This window comes from Haliotis rufescens, unplaced genomic scaffold (genome assembly GCF_023055435.1).
Source record: "Haliotis rufescens isolate VD_foot unplaced genomic scaffold, xgHalRufe1.0.p SCAF_2, whole genome shotgun sequence".
Classification (NCBI taxonomy): Eukaryota; Metazoa; Mollusca; class Gastropoda; order Lepetellida; family Haliotidae; genus Haliotis; species Haliotis rufescens.
The window spans coordinates 47,895,357-47,909,575 of NW_025963890.1; the positions used below are offsets into that span (position 1 = coordinate 47,895,357).

Here is a 14,219-nt window from a genome sequence, read left to right on the forward strand (position 1 = left end):
GCTCTAATAGCAGCCGGGGCGGTCGGGTAGCCTAGTGGTAAAAGCGTTCGCTCGTCACACCGAAGACCCGGGTTCGAATCCCGACATGGGTACAATGCGTGAAGCCCATTTCTGGTGTCCCCCGCCGTGATGTTGCGGGAATATTTTCTAAAAGCGATTCTAAAATCAAACTCATTCCCTCTATTGTAAGCCAGAGATTAGATCACGCGTTTGTGTCTTTATATAACCATATTAACAGTCAGCGTGAAAACACCATGCTTGTAATGCATGTTAATATGTATGTACATTATGACTATTAAAGAGTACTCCTCCAGTAGTACACAGGGACCTTTTCACCAGCAATGCCAGAAGCTTTCTCCATGTTAAGTCACGTGTTTTATCCGCTACGTGTTGTGATAATCGAATGACTGCTTCGTGAAACCAATACACAGTTAATCCGTGAAATATCATTCTTATCTCACCAAGATAACTAGGGGTGGTCTCCGTTCCTCGTACAATTCATCCATAACAGGGTTCTCTCGACACAGGGTCGCACAAGGCGCATAATCATTTGTGCCCTGGGAATGATTTTCTATCACGTCCATATGCATGGACGAAATAGCTGCAATGTCGTAAAGGATTTCAACTCTTAGAGCGCACGCACGCACAGACACATCCCGTCTTCTCATTGATTCACTGATGCGAACCAACAAACTTCACGTACAGGAAAGCCGTGCATGAAGAATTTCAACTATATACACCCTCTTCGCATATTGCACATGGAAATTCTGGTACAGAAATTCGTTAATCGACGTTAATCGAAGTATACGGCAACTAAAGACACCATGCTAATAGTATCGTATAAACATGACAGCAATACATTTATTAAGGTGGTTAAACTATTCATAAAGAAACACGTAACACTTCGATATCAATTTATTCAGATAATTGTTAATGCCACTGAATTAAATCGCATATAAGTACACGTGTATATATAACACTTTCACATTACATTGTCAGGTGAAATACACAGACAATATGACGTAAGTGTTGACACCGATCACGTGAAGACTGAAACTTAACGTCACGTTGCAGTGAATTGCGTTTGATGTGGCCCAAGGCATTCTATTCGCTGTGGGGAGTTGTGTCCCTTAGACGTACCAGGAGCCACTGATCGTGGATTTGAATGAGATTAGCCCTGATTTGGTCCTTGGTCGTCATACGTATATTTGTAGTGGCAGGGGAAGGCGTAGCGTCTACGATACCGAACGTCGTTGTACGGAGTTGCGTCTCTTAGTCAGACCAGGATAAGCTGATCGTTGGTTCTAATCCGATATTCGACCCATTTTTAAATTGTTTTTTAGTATGTCATCACCATACCCGTAATCGCGGGTTCCTCCAAAGTGGTAAGCGTCTAAGACTCCCAAACGTAAGCCTTTCCTCCATAATGAAAAAATAGTGTTTAAAGCGGCATAAATCAAAACCCACTCACTCACACATCAAGTCGTATACGACTTCTTGACTTGCTTTGATGGATTGCTGACTCTTTCTCTCTATACCTGATAAATGTTCCTGATAAACATGTATCCGCCGTAGAAAATGTATGTTGTTCTAGGGGATACTTCTTTAATATACAACACAACTCCGTCTGCGGGTCCACAACGTTTTATTGTGCATGGGAGCTTTACTAGTTGTTTCGTGTTCAGCTCCCAGGTCTCAACTGCTAGCTTGCGCCGGTCTGGCTGCATATATCTCTTTCTAACATTCATACTATTCTTTATAAGGTAATACAGTTATGCCACGTAGTATCTTGTCCACAACCCACATGCCTCTTGTGCAGTGGTCATCCGGATGATCATAACCTTGGCCTTATAAAACAACAGCATCAAGTTGCAGTCCCACAACTCCAAGAGTATGTAGTGAAGCAGCTGACCAGTGCACGCCTGTCCTGTGACCTGGTCACTCCCCCACGAGGGGTTTGCTTGAGGGAGAGGAGGGGGGGATTTGTGCTACTGCCCAGCGCACACTGCTCGCGGTCCACTGTACGTTACTGCATGTGGTATACTGTATATTACTCTTGAAATACTATATACTGCATGTGATACATGCATTCGCTGTGGTTAAATCACTGACCCGAATCCGTCATTACATATCTGACAGGGTAGTAATATTTATGTGAGCATTCTGCGCTACATGTTATTCTTATGTTATCCAATTTGTTTAATTCTGTCAACATGTAAATAAAATATCCAAAATAAGCACCCGCCCTCGAAAACTCACTGGGGCTGTTTTCACTGATGCGATTGTATTGCAATAGCATTATAATAGTACTGAACCAACTGACTGGTAACTCGATATTGCTCGATGGACCCAGAACTGGGACCGAGTGATGTTTCGCTGAGCTGGTTATGCACGGAGCTTATCCTGAGAACTCCCGACATTTCCAGACAGCTATCGATTGTCATATCGATACGAATCAGTCGGATCAATATATCGATGATAATCACATTGCTACATAAATTGCACTTGGATCGACCGGCCGTTTCATCTGCTTGTCTGAGTGGATACACTTCCGTCACGTGCAAGGCTTTCTAGTACAGCGTCCGCCTTCTTCTTTACTATGGGAATGTCACCGATAGAGGGCGCCATGTTCTTGTAAGGGTCACATGGGTCAAGCAGGTATGGCGGCTTCCTGCAGAAATAGAAACAATATCTATGTTTGTAATTAATCCAGTAATGGCTTCAATGAACAATACATATACACTTTCTGGGTTAAAGTATTGACACACACTAACAAGTCAGATATGTTCAAATCAGATTGTTTTATGTATGTAAAATATCCAGTTAATATATAAATCGACTAAATGAGAAAAACCTCTTTGAGCTTCTTTTTGTGCAATGCATATATTGATGTTAAATAATTGTTTGGTGACAGTAATGTGAGTGAGTGAGTGAGTTGGGTTTAACGCCGCTTTTAACAGTATCCCTGTTATATCGCGGCGTGTCAGCTTGATGTGGGAGGAAAGCCCGAAGTGATGCAGGTCTCAGACGTTTATCAGTTCGGTGAAACCCACAAGCACGGGTATGGTGCTGACAAACCTAGAAACATAATCGGGGCGAACCGGGATTCGAACCCACAATCATAGGTTTCTGGCGTTCCCAAGGGACGCAACACTGCACAGCGAATCGCGGCGCCTTAGACGACTGGGCCCCCCGTGCCCCCCGACAGGAATGTGATGTCACATTGATCACAAACATACAGGTCGTTTCTGTACAAGCGGTGGTTGTAGTTGTCGTCGAAGACGACGGCGAGAGTCTTGATCTGTGACAGTCGCTGCATGACGTGTCGGAGGTACTGGTTCATATCAAAGTTTTGAGGTTTGTGGTCTTCCCGCCAGACAGCAATCACAAGTGTCTCGATGAAGCCGCTCCCAATGGGCACGTCCTCGGCCTGTTCAAGGACAAAGTTAACAGTCAACGAGGGACCTTAATCCCTTTCCGGTCAAGGATCAGAATAGGTACCAGCTACCCAAAGCTAGTTAGTCTACACGCTCACTGACCCCCATACCTTAACAAGAAGGACCAACAATGTTGGAACCAGCCTTCATGTACAGTAGTATAACATGTCATTGATTAATAGTGAGCACATTTCCCCATGACAACTGGGTGTTGATTGCTCAACGAAAGGTACTTAACACACGTTAACAAACTCTGTGTTCAAGTAGTAACTAGGTGGTGAGTTTTAATCACAAGGCAACCCCACCAGGTTTCAAGAAACATATTTTGAAACTAATTTCGCGACGCCTACCCCAATTCATCTTCCTGAGGCAAGTGAAACTGGACTTTTATAGTCTGTTTACTACCTTGTCCCGGGAAGATGACCCCAATTGGGATGAATACACAGTGAAACTGGACTTTTATAGTCTGTTAACTCCCTTGCCCCGGGTAGATGACCCCAATTGGGATGAATACACAGTGAAACTGGACTTTAATAGTCAGTAAACTCCCTTGCCCCGGGAAGATGACCCTAATTGGGGTACACAGTAACACTGGACTTTTATAGTCTGTTTACTCCCTTGTCCCGGGAAGATGACCCCAATTGGGATGAATACACAGTGAAACTGGACTTTTATAGTCTGTTAACTCCCTTGCCCCGGGAAGATGACCCCATTTGGGATGAATACACAGTGAAACTGGACTTTTATAGTCTGTTAACTCCCTTGCCCCGGGAAGATGACCCCAATTGGGATGAATACACAGTGAAACTGGACTTTTATAGTCTGTTAACTCCCTTGCCCCGGGAAGATGACCCTAATTGGGATGAATACACAGTGAAACTGGACTTTTATAGTCAGTTATAGGGATACACAGGATATACAGTGAAACTGGACTTTTATAGTCAGTTATAGGGAAGATGATCCCAATTTGGATATACAAACAACGTTTTGAAATTTGAGGTACGTCAATTTAGGCCAGAGAATGTAATTTTTACGAAAAGACGCCTCCAAATTATAAACACAATAAATGGGCCCCGAATGGCTGAAGAATGAAAAGTGCACTCCACCCTTCTCCAGTACTTGACGAGTCTGATGAGATCTTTGACCTTGGCCGGCACCTTTTGGAGGAACCGGAAGTGAAAGGGGGCGAGACTCACGCCGTAGAACCTCCGGATGTCTGTCTGGTCCTTCATCTCTTCATAGATGGCGCTCTGCGACACTGGAACAAACAGGATATTAGTTATTGATATCTTGCCGAAGAGCAATGAGCCACCTACAGACTGTGTCAGAAACCTTCATAAGGACAGTCTACAGTACACGCATTATTGTCCAAAAGGAATCGAGAAGGACAGTTAAAATTATTTTTAATCTGCTAAAGACTGTCTGCTTGCTACTCCCCCACAATCGCTAGTATTAAGAGATTATTATTGTGTGATTTTCTTTGGACGGAGTCAGCAATATTGTATAACCAGTAATGGAATTTTTACAAAGCGAACCAGTGAAAGCTTAGCAAAGATGGATGCAATCACAATCTCCTTAATATCAGATCCTAGTGCTCGTAACACAAACCTTTGGTGTAGCGGCAGCGAGAACTAAGATCTGATTTGATGATTGAATGCAGTCGGGTTGTATGCTGCTACACTATAAGCAAGGTCACAGTTGAGAACATTATCATGGTGCGATACCATGGAAAGGTGTGGACGATTCTGCTCCGAAATTTGGGGTTCGTTATGATGTGTGTGAAAGATTATATAGTGCCAAAATACTTATTCATGACAATAAGCCATTGTTCAGCGGTACACAGTTAATCACAGTTGCTGGTGTGCCTTATCCATTGGTGTACAAAATCATGATTGGAATATGCACAGCACGCAATAAACTTCAAGCCCAAGGTGAGGTGAGGTGAAAAGGGGTTTTTCGACTCCAAGATTATTGCACTTAAATGGCGACGTGCATTCACAGTATACTGACTTCGAGCCGACCTGTCCTTGTTTTAGCCCCTTAATGCCGAGCGCCAGACAAGGTAATAACAAGCACCATCTCTTAACGTCTTTTGGTATAACGCGGCCGGGGATAGAACCCCGGACCTTTCGCTCTCTTTAGGCGGACGCTCTACCATTAGACCACGGAGGCGGTCACATTAAATTAGATGAGTGACCATCCGAGACCCTTGTAATACTATGACATGCACGATCAACTAGGTTTCTGCAAGTACTTGTTTTCGCGATGTCCACAGCCGGGAGCAGGTCGACTGTATGTTCGGTGTCGCTATCGCCCAACTTGAGGAAGAACTGTGCAGAATGTGGTGCCATTGCCTTGAACACGAGGCTCTTGGCCCAGATGACGTCTGTTTCAATGTAGGTCTTCAGATGTCGTAGCACGTTGCCAATGTCTCTGCTGAGATCTCTGACGCTGCTGTAGTCGTTGAGGTAGATGATGAGGTCGATGTCGGCCCTTGCCCTCTCGGCAGTACCACTCACGAGAGATCCTGCCTGGAAGAATCATTAACCAAAATAAGCTGATATACTGCAACGAAGACAACGATTCCGTCTACTACTACGACAAATACGGCAACAACTATCACTGGTGCGCAGTTTCATATCTAATGACACAATGGCACACACCACTACCATACTAGTGGCTAATAAATTAATTCGTAAACAATGAAAACTAGGAAGATCTGGAAGAGCATAGGATATGCAATGGATTTTTCCGTAGTTGAGTGAGTGAGTTGGGTTTAACGCCGCTTTTAACATTATTCCAGTTATATCACGGCGTGTCAGCTTAATGTGGGAGGAAAGCCCGAAGTGATGCAGGTCTCAGACGTTTACCACTTCGGTGAAACCCACCAGCACGGGTATGGTGCTGACAAACCTAGAAACATAATCGGGGCGAACCGGGATTCGAACCCACAATCACAGGTTTCTGGCGTGTCCAGGGGACGCAACTCTGCACAGCGAATCGCGGCGCCTTAGACGACTGGGCCACCCGTGCCCCCTTTTCCGTAGTTGAGGTGAGCGGAGTGTCGACATTAGACCATACTGCCAACATGGCATCTAGCGGGACCTTTATACAGAGTATATCCAGCCTTCTAATTGCATTTATGTAATTAGGGTAACCGTAAGCAGAATACATATAGTGAGTAATGAATGGCTTCAAATCACTAGAACTGTTGCGTTTCCTGAGCGTAGCCCCGTTACATACATCGACTTAAACGGTACATGGCCATAATTGAGTTCGAGTGGTTCACGGAACGTACCAAGAAGCATATTTTAGATCAAATATGTATCTGTTCGTGTTTGTCATAATGGAAAGACCAACGGTTAGATACCCCTAATATACAGTGTGCTGGCCGCACTGGACCGATGTCTGCATTGAACAAGTTCACAACTCTCACCGTTACTATTTTATTCACATTCAGGGGTCCGTTTTTCATCTCAAGAAATTTGACGAACTTCCCAACTAGTTCCTGACATCTTGCTATATACCCTGCGTCAGGGCGGACAACTCTGTCGATGAACTTGAGTAAGGACTCCCCCGAGTTCATGCCCTTGACAAGCGGGGATCCGGCGCCTGCCATGACGAGGCTGTGGCAGAACAAACACATGGCATGTCAAAAACGTTATCTGCAGTGAGTGAGTATGGCTTTACGCCGCTTTTAGCAATATTCCAGCAATATCACGACGGGGGACACCAGAAATGGGCTTCACACGTTGTACCCATGTGGGGAATCGAACCCGGGTTTTCGGCGTGACGAACATTGTGTACCGCTTTTAATGCGTCGTCTTCCTTTATTACAGACACACGTATAACCATGCAGAGTGGAACCTGTGTTACCCGACACCTGGCTACTCAGACACATTGACCTGGGTTTAGCCACAGTGCGGGAATATGGAGGGCTGATCATAATTAAGGTATTCGGGGATTCGAACTCACTATCGTCGGATCCTGGTATGGTTAGAGTCGCAGCTGTATATACAACTAAATAGAAAACACTTGACATATCATTTAGAATACCAACGCCTCTTTCACTTATATTTTAGCCCACCCGGGTTACAATAGGTCTTCTTATGGGGCACGGGTGGCCCAGTCGTCTAAAGCGCCGCGATTCGCTGTGCAGAGTTGTGTCCCTTGGGCAAGCCAGAAACCTATGATTGTGGGTTCGAATCCCGGTTAGCCCCGATTATGTTTCTAGGTTTGTCAGTACCCGTACTCGTGGGTTTCACCAAAGTGGTTAACGTCTGAGACCTGCGCCACTTCGGGCTTTCATGCCACATTAAGCTGACACGCCGTGATATAACTGGAATATTGTTAAAAGCGGCGTTAAACCCAACTCACTCACTACAATAGGTCTTCAGCAACTCATGCTTGTCGTAAGACACGACTAACGGGATCGGGCGGTCAGGCTCGGTAACTTGGTTCATACATGACATGATCCTAATTGTCCAGATCAATGCCGATTATGTCAATCACTGCATTGTTTGGTCTAGATTATTGTCGCATTGTCGCATATCTTGAATATTACTGAGTGCGGCGTTAAGTAACAAACAAACAAATCATATGTATAGGGGCGTGTTTGCTCTGTGAAATAAGGCGACCCACCTCGACATACGGAGTTGTCAGCCGTGCACATATCCCGTGGTGACAGGTTTGAGTGTAAAGACCTGAGTTTATGAGCGTATTGACCATGATAACAGTTGACTCATGTGGCCTGCGTCACTTTTGACTTTCCTCCCACATTAACTGACAGCAACGATATCTGACTCTTATGTGAATATAGTTTTTTTTTAAATAAATAAATAAATTTAAAAAAATATGTGGCTCTTATTAACTGCTCACAGAAGGGTTAACCCGATAACACTCTCATGCATTCTATCCCAATGAGTATACGTGTTTAGTAAGAGCAGTTATCAGGTTACTGTTTACAGCATTTGGATTCAGATATGATTATTAAACAAAGGTAAAATATATTTCACTTTGGTAAGGCATCAATACAGGTATTTCTGGGAAGTAGTGCATTAGGGATGAGAATATATGGATGTCAACTTCTTTATTATGAGGAACACAACGTTTCGGAGTACATGCTTAAGTACTCCTTCATCAGGTGAATGATGAAGGAGTAAGCATATACTCCGAAACGTTGTGTTCCTCATAATAAAGAAGTTGACATCCATATATTCTCTTCCTTATCCGAATCACTTCTAAATGCCTTTCAAAGAAGTAGTGCATTGTATGTGACATTTTAGCAGTACATGTAAATTTATTTGATCTTTGTCGCTTGAATCGACTTCACAATGTTAAGCATAGAGTAACAATCGACCAGCATTAGTAATTTGATAAGACGTTATACTCTAAGTAAGACTTTATCGTTATATAGAGGGACTAACTCTTAATCCTGCGGAAGATAAATCCACTAACAAGGTTTTTACCTGAACAGCACATAGCAGTACTTAATACGTTGCTCGTACATGGGTCTACTCGTTGAATAGGCTTGAAATAAACCCCCAGTTAGTATATAGCAGTACATAAATGCGTGTACTTACTGTATATATATAAGACCGGACTCGCGAAGCTTTCAGTGTATCCGTAGTACAAGGCTAACCCACGTTGGTTGACTACAAAATGGCTCTAGAAGACGTGTATATCTCAATGGGTCCGGTCTTGTCTTGTGAGGAGTATTGTTATGTTGCTACTCTGTTACTGGTGACCGTATAAACAGTGTGTGAGGTCATAGATGGGTGGATACATAAATATTTGTCACCTGACGAGGCAGGACCTCTTTGAACACTGTCGATATACATAGGGCAATATCGGGGTATCGTGTGATAAAAACAGTTGTATTTCAAGAGTCGAAGACGTTGACACAAGTGACCTATAAACTACCGCGATACCGCATTTCTTCGGGTAAACGTAAATGTCGATTCCAACAGCGGTCTCGTAGTTTTCAAAAAAAATTTTTTGTTAAAGTTGATTTTGTACATAATCATATCTATATGCACGATAAAGAATTTTCGTGACATTAAATATCTTTTGATACTTTTTTAAAGATTTTGCAAACACAAAACTACCTTTTAAGTCTCAATTACAGGGTGTGGTGAACCATCCCTGTGTGTTAGGGAGGGATAATTTACATTTCAAGATTTTACAAACTACGGTTATAACGAACTCAAAGGGACCACAAATTTTAGTTCGTTATAACCGTAGTTCGTTATAAGCATATATACAGTATATGTACAGCAAATGGCCGGGACCCAAAAAACAGTTCGTTATATCCGCCAGTTCGTTATAAGCGTGTTCGTTATAAACGTAGTTTACTGTACATACAAAGTGTTTAATAATTAGGATATTCCATGTGTCTCGTGAAATATCATGTTTTAATACTAGTATCATGTGGCTATGCCACTCGTGAAAAATATCTCTTTTGCCCCCGTCACTTGATGAGAGAAACATGACATTTCACTCGACACATGAAATATCCTCTATTTATTACCTATATGGTTAGAAATAACCCAGTTCAAAACATGGCATGTGCACTAGTGCAATATGTCATTGTTTGCGTCACCCCGACGGCCTTGTTAACGTCATTCGAAGCCTATTGTCACGTAAGGTCGGAATGACATCACACTAGAAACGACGTCTAGTTAGATGTTACTCGACAATTTGGTTTATTTATATGACGGCGGTCGTGATCAATGCATTTTTCTGAAGGTGTGGTAAAAAGGATTAAGAAATAATGGGTTATAAAAAAAAATATGTGTAAGAATTCATGTATGCTCTCGGTCGGGAAATACAACAATTCTGACACTCGTTTCGGTAAAATCGGTATGACACACATGTTCTCACAATAATCTATATGTATGACACTTACCTTTAACTTCCAAAACGTTTTACGAACAATCACTGTAATCGCTAAATAGTATTTTATAACATCCCTATTAATGTCAGTACCCGTGAAGATTCCGGGGTGGAATAGGTCTTCAGCAACCCATGCTTGCCGTAAAAGGTGACTATGCTTGTCGTAAAAGGCGACTAACGGGATCGAGTGGTCAGGCTCGCTGACTTGGTTGATGCATGTCATCGATCCCAATTGCGATTATTTACGCCGTCATATAGCTGGAATATTGCTGAGTGGGGCGTTAAACAACAAACAAACAAACAAACAAACTATTAATGTCAGCCAACACAGCTCGTGGTCGTGCCAAAAGTTACGTGACGCCATGGCCATGTCCGATTAATTATAATCATATAAAAAATATCGGGCGTTGTTCAGCTTCTTGTGAGTAGTATAGTTGAACATAAAGAAAGGATGGCGCTTCAACCTTTTTCCCCCATGTACTTGGTTAGAGACACGGACTCGGTGGGTGCCTTGTACACGTCATTTTATACATTTTATGAAGGAATCGTCAATGTATGTCTGATTCAAAGTGGTGCAATGAATTGATGGTGATACATGGTTACTGGGGTTTCAAGTTATGAAACATAAATCTCCGTACCTTGTCTCAGAGATTTACATTAACACTAGCAGGCATGTTTTTACAGGGAATATGATATTACAAACAACACACCTTACCAGTCTGGGCAGGTTCAGTAAATACCATTACAATTGTTCATTCAGCGTGTATTATCAGCATTAAGACAAGCCTACGGGCACAGCATGGCAAAGTGGTATTCAAAACACATTATCTGTGGGGCTCGCAACATGTCACACCGTGTATATACATACTAAAGGAGATTCCAAACACTTGAGTTGAAGTCGCTTACAGTCTATAGGATCAATAGGTATTGAGACCCGTTCAAGAAATATCTTGAATTACTGCGTGTTCATTTTTAATATATTCTGAGGATCGGCTTTGGGTGATAGTTTATATCAGGCATACGTGTTAATCTGTTGGGTGAGGTGAGGTGAAGTGGGGTTTAACGTCGCGTCCAAGATTATTGCACTGATATAGCGACATGCATGCACGTGTGTGTGTGTGGGTGCGTGCGTGCGTGCGTGCGTGCGTGTGTGTGTTTGTGTGGCTGCTTGTACTAGTCCGGACTGATGCCGATTTATAGTGCTAGCACACTGAGATACCATGCATGCGGCAGTTTAACATGAATACCCCACTCAGACACAGTATACTGACTCCGAGCGGATTAATCCTTGTTTTAGCCCCTTAATGCCGAGCGCCGGACAGGCCATCTTTTAACGTCTTTTGGTATGACCCGGCCGGGGATCAGACCCCCGAACTTCCGCTGTCCGGGCGGACGCTCTACCACTAGACCACGGAGGCGGTCAGTTTATCTTTTGGAACGGGAATGAAAAAAATGTTTCTTACACATCTGTGGGTGAGAAACCCATTTGCGATAATTGGTATCAAATGTGTAAGATAAAATTACAGGCCCGTGATTGGCTACTTCATTACTTAAAAGCGGCGTTAAACATAACACACTCACTCATTCACTTAAAACAGTTTGTTACTCTAGACCATCATTCTATTTTTATATTGATATGGTTTCTATTTTCATACTTGTATGGATTTGTATGTTTAGAAAGGGACACAACTACTTTGCTCTGTTTTGATACGTTTGAGTAGCTGACCATATTTCAGATGAGTAATAGTATGTCTTTTTTCTTATTTGAGTTTGAATTTTGTATTTTGTAGAGCCACCTGCAAGCCTTACTTGCGTCCCATTGGGTTTGCCATTTGTGGGCTGTGGAGGCTTTGATTTTGATTTTCTCCAGTTTGCTGAAGGGAATAGGGTGTATCTCTGCTTTGTCCAGGACTAGCTTTGCCAGTGTGTCTGCTGTTTCACTCCCATGAATGTCTATGTGAGACAGGGATCATTTACAGATTCAAGTGTCTTATTTAGGCCTCTCTAAACTCAGATTAATTACTTTGTAGTTTAAACTTTGATCTACACTTTGCTAAACCATTGTGCACAACGTACCCCTCTATTCATCGGTGTTCGCCCGCTTAACCTAATTTACAGTACAAGACAAACAAGTACCTAGGTGCTCTGCCTTTGCTGTGCTTGACTGGGTTGATCGAGCAGGTGATGTGGGTATGGAAGAGCCCCCTCTTGAATTCTTAAGGAGTGACCAGGGAGCCCAATAATAGAACAAAACAAGGGTGACAGTGATACTAGATTTATTCACAGCATTATTTGTCAGGTTTTACCTGTTTGTGTGAACAATGACTTGTTTCAAACGTCCTCATCATATGTATGAAGTTCCCTCATATGTCCATGTATTTACATGCTGATTCCTTTGTTCAGGTTGAGTGCCCACGCTTACCCGGATTGCAGACAATACCTTCTTCTTTTATTTACAAATTTAATACGTTAATATATGTATATTCATATTGCGTTATATTTTGAGAAAAACGTCCACCAATGACACAGAAGAAGATTTTGGTCTGTAGGTACTGTCTTCTGTAATATGACGGGGCAGACGTCAACAATCTATCGATATATATACAAAAATGAGGTAAATATTCAATCGGTGTACATGTAATATATAATAAAATAATAAAGTCCACGTTAGTCCATCATCTTCTTTATATCAGTGTACACATGAGACAGCGAAAGTACTATGTCTGAAACTGATATAAAGAAGATGATGGACTAACGTGGACTTTATTATTTTATTTTTTGGGTTGAGATCAGAAATTGTTTTCAATGCTCAGGTGCTCAGTTATTTATTCGAACATAAACCAATGCTCAATTACTTTTCTCTTAAACTACGTACAAATAACGGGCTGTATTCTTTGAACGCTTTAATATAGTCTGTAAGAAAAGGACACATAATTCTTTTTTCAGCAAAACAGGGACTTTTAGAAACACGCACGCACACACGCACACACGCACACACGCACGCACGCACGCACGCACGCACGCACGCACACACATCCGCACGCACACACGCACGCACACACTCCTCTCGAAAACCAATGGTTGCTTCCTTATGGAAACTATCGGCGTCTAAATAGACGTTGAGTGCCACACCGATTGAGGACCGCGCTCCAGGGATGACCGTGCTCACCTGGCTACCACTATATCGCCCACTGGTTTGTCGGGGCAAGATTCGTTTAAAAAAGAGAGAGACAAGTCTGTAATATTGTAAGCTGAAAACAAATATGTTCCGGACGGGACTCAACCCAAAAAAGTACGAGAATCTGTACTTTACTAAGAAAGTGTTATTCCAAATATAACATTTGTTACATTTGACCACTTTCTAAATGGCATTGTGTATTCATAAATATATTCTATCCTTAAATTTTGGGAATGTGTTCATATTTAAGAACGAAATATTTGAGTATATTTATGTACTCGTCACAAAGCTGTGTCCTCCCCCTTGTACATCTGTTTCCTTATGTATTCGAGTCAGAATTTCAGCTCAGATTGGCAAAATCAAAACAAGGAGAAGAGCGTAGGAAGCAATATACACGACAGTAGAACAGTGGAACATGATTCAAAATGCCCCACCCCCCACCCCAAGTTTTCTGCTTTGGAAGTTGATTCATTATTCGTTATTAGTTGGAGTTTTCACTCAGAGAGAAGGACAGCAAGTGCAAGGTAGCCATGAAGGGGTCTATCATTTCAGTATGCGCGCGCGCGTGTGTGTGTATGTAAAATGCGACAAAAAAATAATTTGTCCTCACCTGTTACAATACAACCTGTAAATAGACCCCGCCAACCAAAAGTCGTTACAGTGAACAAAGAAGTTGTCATCCTATTCATGATAAGTATGATTGAAAACGG

The 14,219-nt window shown here is 42.5% G+C and overlaps 1 protein-coding gene across 1 annotated transcript; it reads right to left on the reverse strand.

The window, feature by feature from the left end:
* Nucleotides 1-1,628: 1,628 nt before the first annotated feature.
* On the reverse strand, nucleotides 1,629-9,257 carry LOC124146235 (2'-5'-oligoadenylate synthase 1A-like). The gene is made up of 6 exons (XM_046516421.2): nucleotides 9,020-9,257; nucleotides 6,874-7,063; nucleotides 5,692-5,968; nucleotides 4,544-4,695; nucleotides 3,240-3,430; nucleotides 1,629-2,671 (listed from the first exon to the last, which is right to left on the reverse strand). The coding sequence occupies exons 2-6, from the start codon at nucleotides 7,054-7,056 to the stop codon at nucleotides 2,524-2,526; spliced, it is 951 nt and encodes a 316-aa protein (XP_046372377.2). The 5' UTR covers nucleotides 7,057-7,063; nucleotides 9,020-9,257; the 3' UTR covers nucleotides 1,629-2,523.
* Between the last annotated feature and the right edge of the window lie 4,962 nt (nucleotides 9,258-14,219).

What these genes read in the sequence shown, in the direction of transcription:
- LOC124146235 (XM_046516421.2), bottom strand. Translation starts at nt 7,056, where the DNA reads ATGGCAGGCGCCGGATCCCCGCTTGTCAAGGGCATGAACTCGGGGGAG. An exon ending in ATGTGAATAAAATAGTAACG is followed by an intron (nt 5,969 to 6,873) that starts GTGAGAGTTGTG and finishes TGATTCTTCCAG; the next exon opens with GCAGGATCTCTCGTGAGTGG. An exon ending in TGTGGACATCGCGAAAACAA is followed by an intron (nt 4,696 to 5,691) that starts GTACTTGCAGAA and finishes TGTTTGTTCCAG; the next exon opens with TGTCGCAGAGCGCCATCTAT.